The sequence below is a fragment of the Salvelinus namaycush genome, chromosome 16 (genome assembly GCF_016432855.1).
Source record: "Salvelinus namaycush isolate Seneca chromosome 16, SaNama_1.0, whole genome shotgun sequence".
Lineage (NCBI taxonomy): Eukaryota > Metazoa > Chordata > Actinopteri > Salmoniformes > Salmonidae > Salvelinus > Salvelinus namaycush.
The window spans coordinates 3,785,437-3,808,516 of NC_052322.1; the positions used below are offsets into that span (position 1 = coordinate 3,785,437).

The 23,080-nt window shown below is 43.7% G+C and overlaps 1 protein-coding gene across 1 annotated transcript in view; it reads left to right on the top strand.

Annotated features, from left to right (window-relative positions):
* The window catches only part of LOC120060582 (calpain-15-like), a 40,088-nt gene extending 18,049 nt beyond the window's left edge, over positions 1-22,039 (top strand). The window contains exons 3-11 of the mRNA XM_039009954.1: positions 5,522-5,705; positions 7,566-7,789; positions 9,983-10,108; positions 10,350-10,502; positions 15,948-16,109; positions 16,233-16,465; positions 16,868-17,031; positions 17,391-17,569; positions 21,862-22,039. Coding sequence (XP_038865882.1) covers positions 5,522-5,705; positions 7,566-7,789; positions 9,983-10,108; positions 10,350-10,502; positions 15,948-16,109; positions 16,233-16,465; positions 16,868-17,031; positions 17,391-17,569; positions 21,862-22,039 — 1,603 coding nt within the window. The remainder of the gene's footprint in view (positions 1-5,521; positions 5,706-7,565; positions 7,790-9,982; positions 10,109-10,349; positions 10,503-15,947; positions 16,110-16,232; positions 16,466-16,867; positions 17,032-17,390; positions 17,570-21,861) is intronic.
* The last annotated feature ends 1,041 nt before the right edge of the window (positions 22,040-23,080 follow it).

Here is a 23,080-nt window from a genome sequence, read left to right on the forward strand (position 1 = left end):
CGTGCCTGGCCATACAGTCGTGGGTGAACAGGGGGGGACTGAGCACTCACCCCTGGGGGGCTCCAGTGTTGAGGATCAGCGTGGCAGATGTGTTGCTACCTACCCTCACCACCTGGGGGCGGCCCGTCAGGAAGTCCAGGATCCAGTTGCAGAGGGAGGTGTTTAGTCCCAGGATCCTTAGCTTAGTGACGAGCTTTGAGGGTACTATGGTGTTGAACGCTGAGCTGTAGTCAATGAATAGCATTCTCACATAGGTGTTCCTTTTGTCCAGGTGGGAAAGGGCAGTGTGGAGTGCAATAGAGATTGCATCATCTGTGGATCTTTTTGGGCGGTATGCAAATTGGAGTGGGTCTAGGGTTTCTGGGATAATGGTGTTGATGTGAGCCATTACCAGCCTTTCAAAGCACTTCATGGCTACGGACGTGAGTGCTACGGGTCTGTAGTCATTTAGGCAGGTTGCCTTTGTGTTCTTGGGCACAGGGACTATGGTGGTCTGCTTGAAACATGTTGGTATTACAGATTCAATCAGGGACATGTTGAAAATGTCAGTGAAGACACCTGCCAGTTGGTCAGCACATGTCCGGAGCACACGTCCTGGTAATCCGTCTGGCCCTGCGGCCTTGTGAATGTTGACCTGTTTAAAGGTCATACTCACGTCGGCTACGGAGAGCGTGATCACACAGTCGTCCGGAACAGCTGGTGTTCTCATGCATGCCTCAGTGTTGATTTGCTTCGAAGCGAGCATAGAAGTGATTTAGCTCGTCTGGTAGGCTCGTGTCACTGGGCAGCTCGCGGCTGTGCTTCCCTTTGTAGTCTGTAATAATTTGCTAGCCCTGCCACATAAGACGGTGTTGTATGATTCAATCTTAGCCCTGTATTGACGCTTTGCCTGTTTGATGGTTCGTCGCAGCGCATAGCAGGATTTCTTATAAGCTTCCGGGTTAGAGTCCCGCACCTTGAAAGCGGCAGCTCTACCCTTTAGCTCAGTGTGAATGTTGCCTGTAATCCATGGCTTCTGGTTGGGGTATGTATTTACAGTCACTGTGGGGACGACATCCTCGATGCACTTATTGATAAAGCCAGTGACTGATGTGGTGTACTCCTCAATGCCATTGGAAGAATCCCGGAGCATGTTCCAGTCTGTGATAGCAAAACAGTCCTGTAGTTTAACATCTGCTTCATCTGACCACTTTTTTATAGACCGAGTCACTGGTGCTTCCTGCATTCATTTTTGCTGTAAGCAGGAATGATGAGGATAGAGTTGTGGTTGGATTTACCAAATGGAGGGCGAGGGAGAGCTTTATACGCGTCTCTGTGTGTGGAGTACAGGTGATGTAGAATTTTTTTCCCTTTGGTTGCACATTTAACATGTTGATAGAAATTTGGTAGAACTGATTTAAGTTTCCCTGCATTAAAGTCTCCGGCCACTAGGAGCACCGCCTCTGGGTGAGTGGTTTCCTGTTTGCTTATTTCCTTATACAGCTGACTGAGTGTGGTCTTAGTGCCAGCATCTGTCTGTGGTGGTAAATAAACAGCCACGAAAAGTATAGCTGAAAACTCTCTAGGCAAGTAGTGTGGCCTGCAATTTATCACAATATACTCTACTTCAGGCGAGCAAAGTCTAGAGACTTCCTCAGATTTCGTGCACCAGCTGTTGTTTACAAACATTCAGACCGCCCCCCCTCGTCTTACCAGAGTGTGCTGTTCTATCTTGCCGGTGCAGCATATATCCCGCTAGCTGAATATCCATGTCATCATTCAGCCACGATTCCGTGAAACATAGGATATTACAGTTTTTGATGTCCCGTTGGTAGGATATTCGTGATCGTACCTCGTCTAATTTATTGTCCAATGATTGCACGTTAGCGAGTAATATTAACGGTAACGGCAGCTTTCCCACTCGCCTTCTGCGGATCCTCACGAGGCTACCCGCTCTGTGTCCTCTGTACCTGCATACTGCGTCTAGTTTAAAAAGACCGATTTTTATGGGGATTTGTTTGTATTATGTTAATTAGATTTCCTCGGGCACGACCATTGTAGGCCAAGGTTTAAAGGAGAGAGAGATAGATAGAGACAGAGAGAATAAACCAAGAAAGAACTGGGGAGAGAAAGAGAGAGAAAGAGAGAGAGGAGGGGTGAGGCGGCCAGATGTACTGATACATCACCTGACTGGGGGATTATTCAGAGGAATGTAGGTCTGGACACAGACAGTTCTCTCCATGTACTTGTTTTGGTTGTCCTTGGGCCTTGTCGTCATCCCTATACACACACACACACACACAAATTCTCTCACAAACATCTCAGGTCATGTGGCGAGGTGCTTGTTCAGTAAGGTGTTGAGTAAGGCCTCAAATAAATGGAGCTTTGCACTAGGAAGGAGAGATTTGCAAAGAGATTTTCAGCTTCCCCGAACCTCCGTCTAGAGCAGGCAATTATTTTCCATGGATGGCCACATTAGAATATATTTTTGCCATCCCGGGCCAGAATCATATTACAGAATTGTACATCGTGTATGACTGTGTTGACAGATATATCTACTGTAAATCACGTCCAGATATGCTACTTATTTTACTTTTTTAACATGCACAGAAATAAACCACGTCCATGTTCTCCTTTTGGTAGGTATTTTCATTATTAAACATGAAGTGAACTACACGGAGGGAAAAGTACACTGTGCATTCAGCACCACGGACAGAGCTCTTGTTAACGGGTATGCACAAAAGCACAAGAAAGAGAGAGAGCTAAACATGACATTTAAACTACTCAATCAGTGTGAAGAGTGAAGTCACTGATGGGCATTGACTAGAGCAGTGAAGTCAGGTATAGTTTCTGACGTTGCTATGCTCAGGATTGCTGAGAGGTGAGAGTCAGTAAGAGATGATCTGTGCCTTGACTTGTTATATTTCATCCCTGAAAATGTCTGTTCACATACATAGGTCGACCCAAACAGTACAAACATCTTTTTGAGCATGAAAATGTTGTTCATCGAGAGATGCATAGAACCTCGTCAGTGACATTGTTTTGAATAGTTCTCCAATCACTGCATCAGACTGAAGATTGATAAGCTCAAGTTGCAGGTCAGTGGGAGCGTTATCCACATTGAAGGTGAAAGGAGAGGAAACCAACAGCATGTCATTTTCCGACACTTTGAATTCCTCAAAACGACGAGAACACTCACCGTTCAAAGCACGCAGCAGCGATGTATACTTCTACTGCTGGTCATCTGATAGAGAACAGACTAGTAGTGTCGGAAGGTGGGTGAGATTGTTGACTTCTACTTGGCGGAAAAGGAGGAGTAATTGTCCCTTGAAGGCTTTGACAAGGCTGTACGTCTGATATGCAAAAAGGCCCTTCCCTTGTAGTTTGGAATTCAGTTCATTCATGAGGGCCATGATGTCCACGGTGAAGGCAAAATCAGCCAACCATTCTTTATCTTGCAGTTGAGGGAAATCCACATATTTTCCTTTCATTTGCAAAAACTCAGCAATCTCCGACTTCAGGTCCCACACCCTTTTAAGCACCTTCCCCAAACTCAGCCATCTCACGTTTGTGTGGTAGGGGAGATCTGCATGACCCGACTCTGTCTCCTCCAACAGTGAGACAAACTGCCTGTGGTTTAAAGATTTTGCTCTTATGAAGTTTACCACTTTAGTGACTGTATCCACAACATGGCTCATTTTCAGAACACATTTACAGAGCACCTCCTGATGAATAATGCAATGCAGGAAAATAATCGTTCAGCTACTTGATCTTGTATCCTTTTCAAAAGGCCAATGTTTTTTCCTGTCGAGTTTGGGCACCGATCAGTGGTCACACTGGATAACTTTTCAAAATTCAGTCCCAGCTTTGCCACACACTTATTAACCTCCTCCAATAAATATGTCCCTGTGATTGTGCTCTTCATTGATTGCACTGAAGCAAGCTCCTCTGTCATTTCAACGTCTGGGGTTATGCCTCGTAAGAATATCAACAACTGCGCTGTGTCACGTGCCTCTCTGCTCTCATCCAGGGCCAAGGAGAAATAGGGGAAATCCTTTACCTTGTCTTTCAACTGGTGTTCCATATTCTCTGCGATGTCCTCAACACGCCGTGTCACTGTTCGTCTTGACAGGGAAACCTTTTCAAACAGCTCTTTCTTGTCGGGGCAAAGTATTGCTGCAGAGTCAATTAAACATTATTTAATGAATTCACCCTCAGAATGGCTTGCTATGTTTAGCAATCTTGTGGGACAGTACATGGGACAGCTCTTGCAATTCCATTGTTTGCTGAATGCAGTTTTGTGAAAAGTCCTTGCTGCTTTTGCAGCTGAGAAAGCAACTCTTTCGATGCACTTGCCCTCTGCTCAGAAGACATATTCCTATATTTCTCTGCACGCTTCGTCTAGAAGTATCGGGACAAGTTGTAGTCTTTCAAGACAGTCATCCTCTCTTTGCACACTAAGCACACAGCTTTCCCTGATGCCTCAATAAATAAATATTTCAATGTCCACTCTTGCTGGAACACCCTACATTCATTGTCTACTTTCCTTTTCTGTGAAATCTTTGAACAACTAATTTTAGCGCTTTTTCTAGCTAGCTACTATTTGTAACTGTGACGTGTGTGTCAGCCTGTCAGTCACTCTGTCCTCGTGCCGTTGTTATTTATACGTGCCTTCAAAATAAATGTCCCACAAGCGGTGGGAGTTGAATCATTACACAAAGGCGAGTATTCATTGGGCTTTTAATTTGAATAACAAATACGTTTTTCAAAACTTTACTATCGCAAATTCTTTATGTGATCTGAGCTTGATTCCGCGGGCCGCGTTGAATCGACCTTTGCCCAGGCCTGCTCTAGTCTGCTTCCTCAGACTGTTGTCTTCCGACATGTAGAGGTTTTTCTGGCTGCTGTCGCCTCCACTTGCCCTTTACAGTTGCTGTTAAGTCCACCATCAGTACCACATGACTAGACCATAAAAGGTCAGTGGTTCTGTCACGGAAGGTGATGTACAGAAGGTGAGACCAGCTTACCTCCACTACAAATAGCTATGAATACAATTTGCAGAATTACTTGATATTTATGAACTTTCTAACTGATTAATTTAATAATTGAATGACTGACTGATTGAATGATTGTAGGGCTGGGAATTTGCCAGGGACCTCGCCATACGATTTTATCACGACACGCTATGTATTGCGATTCCATACATTCTGATTTATATGTGTATTGCAAACATATTGCTCACTATATATTTGCTGCAGAGGGACCATAGAGAGCCATGAGAAAACGAGTTTTGATCAGTCATGAAAAGAAAAGTGCTGAAAACATGTTGGCTCACCATTTGAGAAGAAGATGGAGATCAAGCTATAGAAGGAGAAATATTGGAGTTTTGGCACAGGTACAGCCGACTAGTGCTTTTTAACATTAAACGGAGTCATAGAATCGATTTATAATATCGGGGGGAAATGATATTGCGATACTGGATAGATTTTTTTCTCCTATCACCTAGTTTAATTGACTGTCTATCTTATTGCCCGCCCTGTAGGTTCCTTAGTGCGTTGGCGGTGCTGGCAGAGCGTCCAGAGCTGGTGGAGAGGGTGATGATCACCAGGGGCATCTGCCAGGAGGGGGCTTACCAGGTCAGGCTGTGTAAGGATGGTACCTGGATAACCGTCCTAGTGGACGACATGCTGCCCTGCGACGAGTATGGATACCTGCTCTTCTCCCAGGTGAGGGGGGGGGGTACACCACACCACACACACTCATGCGTATGGATATAGTATGCACGCAGACACACTGTATACACACACATAACTATATCTTGTCTAGTCACTCACTCTCTCTGTCTCTCTCAAACTCGCATACACACACACACAAACAAATGATCATGCAGTGAATTGTCATGCAGTGACTATAGCAACCTAATACTTTTATGGTTGAGTGAAAACACACACACACACACACACACACACATTTTCAAACACTGTCATTAGTCATACACACACACACACACTGTTATGCAGTGAATATAGCAACCTGATATTCCAACTGGTGAGTAAACACACACACGCACACACTCGTTCAGTTCATTCCAAGGTTTTCAAATATCACCTGTGGTGGAGACAGAGCTTCTCAGAAATGTCCTAGAGGAAATAATGAAGAGAGGGGAAACCCTACCTCTTCAAAGAGCATCTTAAATAATCCCACGTCACCCCCCTCGTAAACTAACACTCACACTTTACTTTTTTCCTGATAGTACGTCATTATTTCTTCAATAAAGTAGCTACGCTACCGTTCAAAAGTTTGGGGTCACTAAGAAAAGTCCTTGTTTTTGAAAGAAAAGCACATTTTTCATCCATTCAAATAACATCAAATTGATCAGAAATGCAGTGTAGACATTGTTAATGTTGTAAATGACTATTGTAGCTGGAAATGGCAGATTTTTTTATGGAATATCTACATAGGCGTTTTATTGCTTCTTTAATCAGTTGTATTGCTTCTTTAATCAGAACAACAGTTTTCAGCTGTGCTAACATAATTGCAAAATGGTTTTCTAATGATCAATTAGCCTTTTAAAATGATAAACTTGGATTAGCTAACACAACGTGCCATTGGAGCACAGAAGTGATGGTTGCTGATAATGGGCCTCTGTACGCCTATGTAGATATTACATTAAAAATCAGCCGTTTCCAGCTACAATAGTCATTTACAACATTAACAATGTCTACACTGTATTTCTGATCAATTTGATGTCATTTTAATGGACCAAAAAATAGCTTTTTCAAAAACAAGGGTATTTCTAAGTGACCCCAAACTGTTGAATGATAGTGTATGACTGAGCTAGGTGGGACAACCACCTATCAATCTTAAAATGAATGCAGTCTGGATAGGAGCGTCTGCTAAATGACTAAAATGTAAATGTAGGGACACTTAATGAACCACTGAAGGTCTTATTATTGTTATTGGAGAAGATCATTTCTCTCTATTTAATGACATTTGAACAGTTTTTCAGGACCTAAGGCTACAGAAATGGAATAGACCTTCACAGCTAAAATGAACTCTGAATGTTTTCTTCCCTGTATGTTCATTCATTACACAAACATTTGACCTCTTCCCTTTCTCTCTCTCTCTCTCTCTCTCTCTCTCTCTCTCTCTCTCTCTCTCTCTCTCTCTCTCTCTCTCTCTCTCTCTCTCTCTCTCTATCCCCTTCCCACCCTTTCTCCATCCTACTCTCTCTCTATCTCATCCTACTCTCTCCTTCTATCCCAATCCTTCCTTCTATCTATCCTTCTCTCTCTCCCTCTCTCTTGCTCTCTCTGTTTCTCTCTCTCTCCCTCTATCTTCTCTCTCCTTCCGTCTATCCCCTTTCCTACTGTTCTGTCCCTCCCTTTCTCCATCATGCACTTCCCTCTATCCCCTTCACACCTTTCTCCCTCCCTTTCTCCACCCTCCCTCTATCACCTTCCTTTCTCCATCCTCCCTTCTTATCCACCTATATCCCCCTCTCCCTCTTACTATCCCTATTTTCTTCTCTTTCTCTTTCCTTCTTCCTTTCTCCTTCCCTCGCTCCTTTCTCTCTCCCTTCCCAGGCCCAGCGTAAGCAACTCTGGGTGGCCCTGATAGAGAAGGCCCTTGCCAAGCTCCACGGCTCCTACTTTGCCCTGCAGGCAGGGCGCGCCATCGAGGGCCTGGCCACGCTGACAGGGGCACCGTGCGACTCCCTCATGCTGCAGGTCAGCTCCACCAACCCCCGCGAGGAGCCCATCGACACGGACCTCATCTGGGCCAAGATGCTCAGTTCCAAGGAGGCCGGGTGAGTGGAATAGAGGAGATTTGTCTTTGGAGAAAGTCAATCATTCTCTGAGATGTATCATGATGTGCACAAATGGGACAAGGAAAGAAGTAATTACTCGGAACTCATCATGGGGGGCTGTAGTGGCTTGTGTGTCTGTGTACCCATATCCATACTCCCCCCCATGGAGAGAAAAATTACGCAGTTTTAAAGCACATTTCCTGCAATTCTACACATTTTGCCATAGGATGAAGGCAAATGTTTGCAGTTTTTTTATGTAACTGATTATCAATGACACTACACGTCCAAGTGTATCTGACCAAATTATGAAAGATAAGCATTGTACTTTTGAATTCCGTAAAGTGAGTGTGGAAGAGGTGAACAAATGATCGTTATTGTCAACAATGACAAGACACAGGGGTCTGACAACCTGGATCGAAAATTACAACGGATAATAGTTGACGAAATTGCCACTCCTATTTTCCATATCTTCAATTTAAGCCTAATATAAAGTGTGTGCCCTCAGGCCTGGAGGGAAGCAAAAGTAATTCCGCTACCCAAGAATAGTAAAGCCCCCTTTATTGGTTCAAATAGTATACCAATCAGTTACCAGTAGGGAAGGACGTTCAAAAGCACAGCACAAATGACTGATGATTGGCTGAGAGAAATTGATAATAAAAAGATTGTCAGGGCAGTTTTGTTAGACTTAGTCTGCTGGAACTTAGATCGTAGTCTGCTGCTGGAAAAACGTATGTATTATGGCTTTACACCCTCTGCTATTTTGTGGATAAAGAGTTACCTGTCTAACAAAACACAGAGGGTGTTCTTTAATGGAAGCCTCTCCAACATAATCCAGGTAGAATCAGGAATTCCCCAGGGCAGCTGTCTAGGGCCTTTACTTTTTTCAATCTTTACTAACGACATACCACTGGCTTTGAGTAAAGCCAAAAAGTGTGTCTATGTGTGTGTCTATGTGTGCGGATGACTCAACACTACACGTCAGCTTCTACAGCGACTGAAATGACTGCAATGGGTGGGAAAGAATATGTTAGTCCTAAATATTTCAAAAACTAAAAGCATTGTATTTGGGACAAATCATTCACTAAACCCTAAACCTCAACTAAATATTGTAATGAATAATGTGGAAATTGAGCAAGTTGAGGTGACTAAACTGCTTGGTGTCAAAACATATTGATACAACAGTAGCTATGATGGGGAGAAGTCTGTCCATAATAAAGCACTGCTCTGCCTTCTTAACAACACTATCAACAAAGCAGGTCCTACAGGCCCTAGTTTTTTTGCACCTGGACTACTGTTCAGTCGTGTGGTCATTGGCTCAGAACAGGGCAGCACGCTTGGCCCTTAACAGTACACGGGGAGCTAACATTAATGATATGCATGTCAATCTCTCATGGCTCAAAGTGGAAGAGAGATTGACTTCATCACTACTTGTTTTTTTAAGAAGGGTTGACAAGCTGAATGCACCAAGCTATCTGTTTAAACTACTAGCACACGGCTCGGACACCCATGCCCCACAGAAGATGCCAACAGAGGTCTCTTTATCAGACTATGGGAGGCGCACAGTACTACATAGAGCCATGACTACATGGAACTCTATTCCACATCAGGTAACTGATGCAAGCAGTAGAATCAGGGGAAAAATACACCTAAAGAGACACACACAAAGGTACAGACACGCATACGCACACAACTGCTAGCACATGCACTTTACACACACGTACATTGTAATGTTGTTGTATGGTGGTATTATGCATTTTGTATTGTAGATATGGAGTGGTGTAATAATGTTATATGATGTTCTATAGGAAATGTAAGTGCCTTAATGTGTTTGGACCCCAGGAAGAGTAACTGCTGCCTTGGCAACAGCTAATGGGGATCCCTAATAAATTCTAATTATGGGCGCCATGCCGGTCGGTGTTTTATTGGTCCGCGTGCCTATAAAAGAGTTGCCCATCCCTGGTCTCGGTCAATAACAAATCATTCATTTGAAAAGACATGAAGAGGCTTATTGAATGGGCCCTGATTAAGCTTACTCCTTGACTAACAAGCATGTTCAATGGAGAATACTTTTTTAGTCCAAGAGTAGGCTTATATCTGGGTCCACTTTGGCAACTGCCCCAAGTTTAAGGTGATGGAAATGGACTCTGACTTATTCGAATGCGTCTCTATCTATGTTGTGTGTGTGGTGGGTAGGTTTCTGATGGGGGCATCATGCGGAGGAGGGAACATGAAGGTGGATGATGTGGTGTATGAGTCGTTGGGCCTCCGCCCTCGCCATGCCTACTCTATCCTGGACGTGCGGGACGTACAGGGCTACAGGTGAGAGCTGATTGGGTTATTGGTGGGACGGGGTGTGGCTAATTGGTCACACGTGATAAGGGGGTGGGGCTAATACGTTATTGTTGAAAAGGGCCATGTATCTTTCTTTTTCGGGTAATCCCGTTATTGTTATCCTTTACGTTTTTTTTTTTTCAAACCCTGATAAGGGTCCTTCCGTCCTTCCCAATTGCGTTCCTTTTAATTGCTTCAGCTGACGACATGCTCTCGCTCTCCCTCTCAGACTTCTGCGGTTGAGGAACCCGTGGGGTCGCTTCTCGTGGAACGGCAGCTGGTCAGACGAGTGGCCTGATTGGCCGCAGCTCCTCCGCCACGAGCTCATGGCCCACGGCAGCAGCGAGGGCGTCTTCTGGATGGAGTACGGAGACTTCATCAAGTAGGTCCCGTCTTAATGTGCCAATCACCCAAGGACCTAGGACGAGGTCAGGGATGGGTGACTACGATGTTGGAGACCCACTGGGTGTGCTCTCACTAAAACCAACAAGTGCCATTAACAAGAGTCAATTAGACGGTATTTCAGGTAATGGACGAATTGGTAGTTAATTAGCTGGCTCAGCAGATAATCATTAGTAGGTAAGACTTAAACTGAGAGGCACTGACCCACTCCTGTCCTGCTTGCCTTGTTAATGCCAAGTGTTTTTGTTTTATTTGGTTGGTTGATTTAGTTTTTTTGGTGTGGTTAGCTAGCTTGTTGAGTAGCATGAGTTAAACTTAGTACCTGGTAGTCCAACAAGTGAATGCTGCAACAAGGATGCACCTCCCTTCCTGACTCTCAGCTTGTTTTCCTTTCTGTCAATTAAGGGAACGTTGCAACGTAGGGTACAAGGCCCAATGCTCTGTGCTGTCTGTCTGCCTGTCTTTGTTAAATTCATCTTCTCCGTTAAGTAAATGAGCAATGGAATCTAGAGTCTGTCTATATACTGTATCTGAAAGAAGAGAGAGAGAGAGAGAACCCAGTAACTCTGCTCAGCATACAGCAAGGTAAAGAGTACTTGACAGACGAATAAATGGCGGACAAGCAAGGTGAAGTCCTCGCAGCGTTTAACTCAATGAGTCCCACATCGACCCCGGCGCAATTTGGACTTCTAACCCCTTTTGAAACACACTGTACCACTGGATTTGTCTTTTTCTTCTGCGTCCGTTGGTACCAACCATTCGTCTGTGTGATTAACGAGAACTGAGGTAGATCAGTGTTTGTGAGACGAGGGCAGATCCCAAAGGGCCCCGGCCTGGGTCTATGGAGTCCGAATAATTTGAGCTAGAACTATTCCAAGCCATATATGAAAAGCTGAGACTCTCACGAACACGCACATGTAACATGACGCTCACAAGCTACACAAAAGTAATTGGAAGGTAAGGGGTTCTTCAACATAGAAGATAATGTCACGGCCGTCAAAAGAAGTGGACCAAAGTGCAGCGTGGTGAGCGTACATTTCTCTTTTTATTTAAAATGTCGCCAACAAAATAACAAACGAAAAACAACCGTGAAGCTTACAGGGCTAAGTGCCACTAACAAAGATAACCTCCCACACTGAAAGGAGGGAAAAGGGCTACCTAAGTATGGTTCTCAATCAGAGACAACGATAGACAGCTGTCCCTGATTGAGAACCATACCCAGCCAAAACATAGAAATAAAGAAACGTAGAAAACGAAACATAGAATGCCCACCCCAAATCACACCCTGACCAAACCAACTAGAGACATAAAAAGGCTCTCTAAGGTCAGGGCGTGACAGATAATAGGAAATCCAAGGACATCAAATCAAATGTTATTGGTCACATGCACATATTTAGCAGATGTTATTGTGGGTGTAGCGAAATGCTTATGTTCCTAGTTCCATAGACTCTATAATACTGTAGTAAACACACCTAGTTGCTGTCACAAACACCAAACTCTGCACAGTTGTCACTGACTAGTTGGATATTCATTTCCCACTGAGCAAACAGTTTCTGTACTTACAGCATTCATATAAATTCATTTTGATCAGGGATTTGCTTTGTCAATAAAACTCATCAATGCAACTGTTCATGTCAAATTGTTTTGTGTTTTACTTGGCCCTGGTCATGAAAAGAAAATGATAAAAAAAATGTAATTGTCAGGCTAAATTGATTTATTTATTTATTTTTATTTCACCTTTATTTAACCAGGTAGGCTAGTTGAGAACAAGTTCTCATTTGCAACTGCGACCTGGCCAAGATCAAGCAAAGCAGTTCGACACATACAACAACACAGAGTTACACATGGAATAAACAAACATACAATCAATAATACAGTAGGAAAATCTATATACAGTGTAACGGTCGTCTGTTGAAGAAGGTGTGGACCAAAGCGCAGCGTGGTAAGTATTCATGCTTTTTTTATTAAAACTGAACACAGACAAAATAACCAAAAATAGAACAACACGAAAACAGTTCTGTCTGGTGAAGACACAAAACAGAAAACAACTACCCACATATATATTTGGGAAAAGGCAACCTAAGTATGGTTCTCAATCAGAGACAACGATAGACAGCTGCCTCTGATTGAGAACCACACCCGGCCAAACACACAGAAATAAAAATCATATAAAACGGAACATAGAATGCCCACCCAAATCACACCCTGACCAAACCAAAATAGAGACATTAAAAAGCTCTCTACGGTCAGGGCGTGACATACAGCATGTGCAAATGAGGTAGGATAAGAGAGGTAAATATACAGTTGAAGTCGGAAGTTTACATACACCTTAGCCAAATACATTTAAACTCAGTTTTTCACAATTCCTGACATTTAATCTAAGTAAAAATTCCCTGTCTTAGGTCAGTTAGGATCACCACTCTATTTTAAGAATTTGAAATGTCAGAATAATAGTAGAGAGAATGATTTATTTCAGCTTTTATTTCCTTCATCACATTCCCAGTGGGTCAGAAGTTGACATACACTCAATTAGTACTTGGTAGCATTGCCTTTAAATTGTTTAACTTGCGTCAAACGTTTCGGGTAGCCTTCCATAAGCTTCCCACAATAAGTTGCGTGCATTTTGGCCTATTCCTCCTGACAGAGCTAGTGTAACTGAGTCAGGTTTGTAGGCCTCCTTGCTCACACACGCTTTTCCAGTTCTGCCCACAAATGTTCTATAGGATTGAAGTCATGGCTTTGTGATGGCCACTCCAATACCTTGACATTGTTGTCCTTAGGCCATTTTGCCACAACTTTGGAAGTATCATTGTCCATTTAGAAGACCCATTTGCGACCAAGCTTTAACTTCCTGACTGATGTCTTGTGCTGTTGCTTCAATATATCCACATAATTTTCCTTTCTCACAATGCCATCTATTTTGTGAAGTGCACCAGTATCTCCTGCAGCAAAGCACCCCCATAACATGATGCTGCCACCCCTGTGCTTCACGGTTGGGATGGTGTTCTTCGGCTTGCAAGCCTCCCCTCCTCCAATCATAACAATGGTCATTATGGCCAAACAGTTCTATTTTTGTTTCATCAGACCAGAGGACATTCCTCCAAGATGTACGGTCTTTGTCCCCGTGTGCAGTTGCAAACTGTAGTCTGGCTTTTTTATGGCGGTTTTGGAGCAGTGGCTTCTTCCTTACTAAACAGCCTTTCAGGTTATGTCGATATAGGACTCGTTTTACTGTAGATATAGATATTTGTGTACCTGTTTCCTCCAGAATCTTCACAAGGTCCTTTGCTGTTGTTCTGGGATTGATTTGCACTTTTCGCACCAAAGTACGTTCATCTCTAAGAGACAGAACGCGTCTCCATACTGAGCGGTATGATGGCTGTGTGGTCCCATGGTGTTTATACTTGCATACTATTGTTTGTACAGATGAACATGGTACCTTCAGGCATTTGGAAATTGCTCCCAAGGATGAACCAGACTTGTGGAGGTCTACAATGTTTTTTCTGAGGTCTTGGCTGATTTCTTTTGATTTTCCCATGATGTCAAGCAAAGAGGCACTGAGTTTGAAAGTAGGCCTTGAAATACATCCACAGGTACACCTCCATTTGACTCAAATGATGTCAATTCGCCTATCAGAAGCTTCTAAAGCCATGACATAATTTTCTGGAAATTTCCAAGCTGTTTAATGGCACAGTCAACTTAGTGTATGTTAACTTCTGACCCACTGGAATTGTGATACAGTGAGTTGTAAGTGAAATAATCTATCTGTAAACAATTGTTGGAAAAATGACTTGTGTCATGCACAATGTAGATGTCCTAACCGACTTGCCAAAACTATAGTTTGCTGTCAAGAAATGTGTGGAGTGGTTGAAAAATGAGTTTTAATGACTCCAACCTAAGTGTATGTAAACTTCCGACTTCAACTGTAAAGGCTGGACATGCAGATAAATGAAAACCCGTTTTTTGCTGGGCTTTCGGGACTGATAGGATTAACCTTTGTGTTGTCTTAAGGGTAAAAAATGACCCACTATGTTAAACAGCAGACAAAACCCCCTAAATTATATTTTTTCAACTTGAAATTTGACATCTTTTCCTAGAGTGACCCCAACATTAGAAAAAGTGAAACATCGCCTTTGTTCATATTTCCATGAAAGCTGTACACCACCAGGGTATAAAGATTGGCTTAGGGTCATTTTTGACCCGGCAGTTATAAAATCATTTACACACCACAAAAACCACAAAGACACACACACACACACACAATGAGAAATTGAGACTCTGTGCTACTGATTGAACTCAGACAAAACTAAAACTTTCTTGTGCATGTGCAGCATCTCCCCTCCACGACCCCTCCACGACCCCAACACACGACTCAAGTTCACAGACAAAATAAAAACAATTTCAGACCAAATAAATATTTATTGTTTACTAATGGAGAATGCAGTCAAAGGCTATATAGGTGCTGCAGATGACAGTCCCCCCAGTTCTCTCTTTGCTGAAGCCATGAGTGCACGTTTCAGTGCCCAACAGGTCATACATCAGATTTTTTCAGATGTCCAGAAGAGAACAATGATTTAGAAGAGGAGGAGGTATCTCTCCCTATTTTCCTCTTAGTCAGTCATCTGTCTGCTTTTCTTTTTCGTTTTCCCAGAAGAAGTGAGGGATAAGAGGGAAGGAGGTGAAAGAGATCAAAATCTCTCCACATGTGCCCTTGCACTTACTTTCAGCTTTGAAACCAGAGAGAGGGATAGACACACACCACCACCCCTCGTCTTACCAGACGTAGCTGTTTTGTCCTGCCGATGCACGAAAAACACAGCCAACTGTATATTATCCGTGTCGTCGTTCAGCCACGACTCAGTGAAACGTAAGATATTACAGTTTTTAATGTCCCGTTGGTAGGATAGTCTCAAACAAAGCTCATCCAGTTTATTCTCCAGTGAATGCACGTTTGCCAATAGAACGGATGGTAGACGCGGGTCACCCACGCGCCGATGAATTCTCACAAGGGACCCGGATCTGCGCCCACAGTACCTCCTTCTTTTCTTCATGCAAGTGACGTGGATTTGGGCCTGGTCCGGGAGAAACAGTATATCCTTTGCATCATACTCATTAAAGAAAAAATCTTTGTCTCTGTTCTGATATCCAGAAGCTCTTTTCGGTCATAAGACACGGTAGCAGCAACATTCTGTACAAACTAAGTTACAAACAATGCGGGGAAAAAACACAAAATAGCACAATTGGTTAGGAGCCAGTAAAACGGCAGCCATCCCCTCTGGCGCCATTAACAACAGCGCAATTGGCTTTGAGCGACGAGTGTGTGCATAAGGTTGTAAGATCACGTCCTGGTCAGGATTGAACTGACTCTGTTACTCAGAGATTCTAATCCTGTCTAACAGTGTATTTTTTTTGTTTCTCCCCACAGGTACTTTGACTCGGTGGACATCTGTAAGATCCATTCGGATTGGCAGGAGGTGCGGTTACAGGGCTGTTTCCCCAGCAGAGCCTTTGGTCCTGTTACGGTCACGGCCCTGACCGTTCTGGAGAGGACCGCGCTGGAGTTCGCCCTCTTCCAGGAGGGCAGCAGGTACTCTCGCTCTCTCTCTTTCTCTACTCTCTCTCTCTCTTTTTCTCTTTCTCGACAGGCACCTGTTGGAATGAAAATTACATATTTTAAACTTCTGAATTTCTATTTCCCTCCGTCCTCTAGGCGGTCGGACACAGCAGACAGCCACCTGTTGGACCTGTGTATCATGGTGTTCAGGGCATCGTTTGGCAGTGGCAACAAGTTGACCCTGGGCCGGCTGCTGGCCCACAGCAAGCGGGCCGTTAAGAAGTTTGTGGGCTGTGAAGTGATGCTGGAGCCGGGCGAGTACGCCATGGTGTGCTGCGCCTTTAACCACTGGCAGATGAATATCAACGGAGTGGGGCTGCCCACACCAGGTACACACACACACACACATACACAAACACACATACATACAGTATATCCCTCTACAGATTAGCATGAATGGATGGTGGAGGAGTACTGCCCACACTAGGTTCACACAAGCTAACGCACACACACACAAATTTGTGTTCTCGCATACATTTCCATTTTCACATACACAAACATTCACACACACATATTCAAAATCAACATAGACGTTCCGAATAGGGAGAATATGCCTATGAACTGATTCATCTATTATAGACTCCCAAGGACCATGTATTGTCAAAAACTAGCTATGTTGTCCATTCCATAAGTGCTAATGCTTACACCTGTAGTTAACCTGCTAGCTTGTGGATTGAACCTAGCCAATCACAATGGGAAACAAAATGGAATCTTCTCGCGTCTTCTTTTAGTGTCGAGCCCCACAAGTGCACGGCGTCCCAGCCAAGACTTCCCAGGCTACATTCTGGCCATCTACAGCTCCCGTCAGGTGATGGTGGAGCAGGTGGAGGCTACCGCTACCACGCTGGCCGACGCCATCATCCTACTGACCGAGAACAAGGGAGAGAGACACGAGGTGAGGAGGGAGTAGCATACACCACATACACATACTCTGTAACAGACACACACTCACACTCGCACAGCGACGGCAAAGAGGGCATTTCACTACTGGAGACGAAACACGTCCAGTTATAGAAATCAGAAACGGGCATTACCTAAACATAGTAGGTGGATTTAATAGAGAGAGACTGTGTCACAGGCTTATGTGTAACTCAAATGGCATCTTATGTATGTACTATTTACAATGTATTTGTGTCTGTCTGTTTGTGTTACTGTCCGTATCTTTGTTTCTGTCTGTCTGCATTTTTTTTGTGTGTGTCTGCCTCTGTGTTCCTGTGTGCGTGCCTGTCTCTCTGTCTCTGTATGTCTCTGCAGGGTCGCGAGGGGATGACATGCTACTACCTGACCCACGGCTGGGCGGGACTGATCGTGGTGGTGGAGAACCGCCACCCCAAGTACTACCTCCACGTGTCATGTGACTGTACAGACAGCTTCAATGTAGTGTCCACCCGCGGCAGCCTCAAGACCATCGACAGTGTACCGCCTCTACACAGGTACTACTGTACACCACACAGTACATTGTTCATATAGGCATTTTTAGAATGTAAGCTTACACAGGTGCTAGTAGGCAGAGGTGGGACCAAGTCACTATGATTCGAGTCATAAGCAAGTCTCAAGTCACAAGGTCCAAGTCTCAAGTCGAGTCCCAAGTACAACCGGTCGAGTCTCGAGTCAAGTCCAAGTCGTGCATTCTAAGATCGAGTCGAGTCACAAGTTTTTTTCAAGTCAAGTTAAAAAACTATAGGCTACAGGCAATGACTTATTCAACTACAAATCTGTGTCTATGTATTGAGGCTACAAGACGGCCCTTTTCATTATTTTGTCGACAACACATTTTGATTATATAATAATAAATTTTAACAACAAATTCAAAATGCAAGTATCATAAGTAAATGATCAATTTCAAGCAATTTTGACATACCAAATGATCAGTAGGCCTGTGCTAGTAATTGTTGCTTGATGCCCCATTGCTGGTGAACTAGCAAAGTAAACAGTTCAAATTCTTGATCACCAAACAATTTTTGGAGCTGCATATTCATTTATGGTAATCCTCTCTCCCTACAATGTGATGTTTGCGCTGCATCTGATCCTATAGCTGTACATCAAATCTGCAATCGGGTCATTAGCTCAGTGGTTTTCAAGCTTTCTGACCCGAAACCCCCCAAAAAGGAGTGGTTCAAAGCTTGCGACCCCCGCACACGTGCACAGGGCGATCACGCGCATGCAATCGCTGCCCAAATGTAGCAGCCATAAATGGTAAACCATTTTCAAAAAGCAAGATAGAGAAAAAATAAACAGCGTTTTACACCTGCATTTTGAGTAGAAAGTCATTGATGTTAGCAGTCAATTTCAACTAGGAATATCATGTCACGTTGTCAGTCCAGAGCAAACAGGATCATATGGCCTACCTGTGGGCCTGTGCAGCGGAGGTTGCAGGATCGGATGGGAAACATGATCTGTCTGTAGCCTTTTTCTTCCTCAGAAATAACATCATTAATTCGCCAGAATGTTACATCTTCATCCCATAAGTATTGAAGGTTGTGCGATGTTACAGCCATCTTTAGACATAAAGCCAGTACCACCACTGAAGTATATAATTTTAACTCACCCAAACTAGGCCTATCGGAAATATGAAAAGGATCAATGAAATCAGAAGTGGACCCAAAACATGCGTGCACCAGTTTTCACACAAAAGTCGGCATTTATATAAAACTAACTTGACGTGAGAATGTGTTTATCCTCCCGCAAACTTTAGACTATGGGTACGCACAGTTTCTCGTGGTTGAAGTATTTCATTGCAAGAAGGCAAAAAAAGTGTCCTTGTGTAAATGGGGAATATAAGATGACACTCTTATTGATAACAAAAGAACAGGTAGGCCTAGCTAAATTACAAGATTCAATCATTCGTCATTATTGAGAAAAGCAAATCGATTTATCTTTGAATTCTAAAATCATTTGAAATAGGCATATTTCCTACTATTTATTTCATGTCCATGATCATTGCAGAATAAATTCCTCACCTTTTCGGACTGTGATGGTTTCATAGGCTACTCACAAAATAGCCTATAGGCACACAAGTTAGGATAGGTTAGCATTCGTCCCATCTCCCATTCGACCCACTTCACAGTAGTAAATAGATAATCTATTTCAAGTAGTCTTTTTTGCTCTATGCGATCCGATCTTAAGCGCAGTTTAATGGTAGAACAGACGGTTCACCTTTTCCATTGATGTTTGTAGGCTACATATGAGTACTGTCAAGTTAATTTCTAGCATAAGCAATATTTCATTTATGAACATAATACATACAGTGGGGAGAAAAACTATTGGATACACTGCCGATTTTGCAGGTTTTCCTACTTACAAAGCATGTAGAGGTCTGTAATTTTTATCATAGGTACACTTCAACTGTGAGAGACGGAATCTAAAATCAAAAATCCAGAAAATCACATTGTATGATTTTTAAGTAATTAATTTGCATTTTATTGCATGACATAAGTATTTGATACATCAGAAAAGCAGAACTTAATATTTGGTACAGAAACCTTTGTTTGCAATTACAGAGATCATACGTTTCCTGTAGTTTTTGACCAGGTTTGCACACACTGCAGCAGGGATTTTGGCCCACTCCTCCATACAGACCTTCTCCAGATCCTTCAGGTTTCGGGGCTGTCGCTGGGCAATACGGACTTTCAGCTCCCTCCAAAGATTTTCTATTGGGTTCAGGTCTGGAGACTGGCTAGGCCACTCCAGGACCTTGAGATGCTTCTTACGGAGCCACTCCTTAGTTGACCTGGCTGTGTGTTTCGGGTCGTTGTCATGCTGGAAGACCCAGCCACGACCCATCTTCAATGCTCTTACTGAGGGAAGGAGGTTGTTGGCCAAGATCTCGTGATACAAGGCCCCATCCATCCTCCCCTCAATACGGTGCAGTCGTCCTGTCCCCTTTGCAGAAAATCATCCCCAAAGAATGATGTTTCCACCTCCATGCTTCACGGTTGGGATGGTGTTCTTGGGGTTAGACAGCCACCTGTTGGACCTGTGTATCATGGTGTTCAGAGCATCGTTTGGCAGTGGCAACAAGTTGACCCTGGGCCGGCTGCTGGCCCACAGCAAGCGGGCCGTTAAGAAGTTGTGTGTGGGCAGCCCCACTCCGCTGATATTCATCTGCCAGTGGTTAAAGGCGCAGCACACCATGGCGTACTCGCCCGGCTCCAGCATCACTTCACAGCCCACAAACTTCTTAACGGCCCGCTTGCTGTGGGCCAGCAGCCGGCCCAGGGTCAACTTGTTGCCACTGCCAAACGATGCTCTGAACACCATGTGATTTTCTTGATTTTTGTTTTAGAGTCCGTCTCTCACAGTTGAAGTGTACCTATGATAAAAAATTACAGACCTCTACATGCTTTGTAAGTAGGAAAACCTGCAAAATCGGCAGTGTGTCAAATACTTGTTCTCCCCACTGTATATCATAACCATTGCAGAATAAATTCCTCTCCTTTTCTGGCCATGAGTTGATATTCCCATAGTAGCCATACACCAAATTACCATGCGCATCTCTCAATTAATTGGTACTATTAGTTCGGCTATTATATTTTCACGTTTTTGCTCTATGCATCCGACAGGGAGCACAGTTTATAACATACAGTAGAATTTAGCTGGTGAACAGACAGTTGATATGTTTCATTGAAGTGTGTAGGCTACCACTGTAAGTAGGCCTACTGTATTTATCTTTTTCTTTTAGAGTAGACAATGTTTCAGAATTCGCGGGCAGTGAGGCATATTTAGGTTCGGGAAAAAATGGATGCAAAACATTATTGCATTCAAAGAATCTGTTTACAGGTCCACAACAATTTGCAATTGTTTTTTGTCTTTCAGAAATGGACACTGCAAAAGAAAACATTCTGCCATGACCTCCAAAGACATTTGATCAAGTTTGCCATTGCTATTTCCTTTAGATACTGTCTTGGTCTAATTCCAATACTTTCAAACTATACACCATAAAAGGTGAATGATGGGCGTTTTCTGGCGGAGATCTAATGCTCGTTCACGCGTGCAGGTCTAATTTATATGGATACATGGGTATGTACTGTATGGGGTTCGCCAAGTTTATAAATCGGATATTTCTGTGCGTGTGCAGTGTTTTCAGAAATGGTGCACGCGGATATTTAGTGGTAAATGTATGGTTATAAATGAGGCCCCAGGTGTAGACCTTCTTTCCCGACAGAGGTCGTTGCGGTGTGGTCGGCGTTGGGAGCGGGAGGTCAGATCAGACAATTTTTGAGATTAAAATATTTTAGTTGTCCTGCAGATTGTTTGAAAATAGTCATCTTTCTGCTTTGTATGCGTTAGCCTACCGATTGTATTAAAAACACATTTTTGTCACATTCACACACTCCGAATTCACTGCTTCAAGTTAAGTAGCCTACCTCTCTTCTCTTAGTTGGGCGCGTGACATCAAGTACACCTAGTATATGTGTGGTCTCAATGAAATAGAGTAGGCTGGCTATGCATGGGCGGAGAAGCACGAGGCAGTTATCTTTCCAAAGAACTGTACCTCCTAAAAATGAGTAGGCTATAGTTTTCTACATTCCTTAGAAATACATTTTTAGAATCCATACTTCGTTATATACCACCTCACTGTTCACGGAATGATTGCAATGTTTTCTGGCCAATGTTCTCTCCCGGTCATATTCTCCACTATTCATATACCACATCTTCCTGTTGAAGACGGTCATGCATGACCATGTTTCCTGACCGTGTTTTCTGACTGTGTCTCCCCCTGCAGGCAGGTGCTGGTGGTGCTATCCCAGTTGGAGGGTAATGCAGGCTTCTCCATCACCCACCGGCTGGCCCACCGCAAGGCCGCACAGGCATCCCTAGGGGACTGGACCCCCACCAAGGCCACGCACAGCCCCCAGCTCACCCCCGACATTGACGGCCTGCACCGGCCACGGCCCCTATGACCACGGCCCCCCCCCCCCTCTCACACACATACACAAGCTAATGACACACATACGTGAACACGTGCGGAAAGAGGGGGCTGTATCAAGCTGGAATACACACATAACATTTGGAGAGAGGGAGTAATTGTGGAGACATGGCTGGGGAGGATGACTGGACAGAATACGGGTGGTTTTCCTCCTCTACCTTTTCCTCTAATTCCTCGATCCCTGAAGGATGAGGACTCAACCCTGCCAAACGCACCTGGATCCAGTTGGGAATTAGGAGAAGGGGGTGGATTGATGTGCCATTTTGGATGTGATGGGGGATGAGGGACACCTCCCAGGTTAAATCGGCATTTCTGGGTGACTAGAGGGGTCCTGAGCCTGAGATCCTTCAACCTCCAACCAACAATGAAGAACGATATATCTAGCCTTGTCAACTACAACGCTGTACTGTATGTCTGACTATGGACCAGTTACAGTTGAAGTCGGAAGTTTACATACACCTTAGCCAAATACATTTAAACTCAGTTTTTCACAATTCCTGACATTTAATCCTAGTAAAAATTCCCTGTCTTAGGTCAGTTAGGATCACCACTTTATTTTAAGAATGTGAATGTCAGAATAATAGTTGAGAGAATTATTTATTTCAGCTTTTATTTCACCTTCCCAGTGGGTCAGAAGTTTACATACATTCAATTAGTATTTGGTAGCATTGCCTTTAAATTGTTTAACTTGGGTCAAATGTTTTGTGTAGCCTTCCACAAGCTTCCCACAATAAGTTGGGTGAATTTTGGCCCATTCCTCCTGACAGAGCTGGTGTAACTGAATCAGGTTTGTAAGCCTCTGTCCTCGCACACGCTTTTTCAGTTCTGCCCACACATTTTCTATGGGATTGAGGTCAGGGCTTTGTGATGGCCACTCCAATACCTTGACTTTGTTGTCCTTAAGCCATTTTGCCACAACTTTGGAATTATGCTTGTGGTCATTGTCCATTTGGAAGACCCATTTGCGACCAAACTTTAACTTCCTGACTGATGTCTTGAGATGTTGCTTCAATAT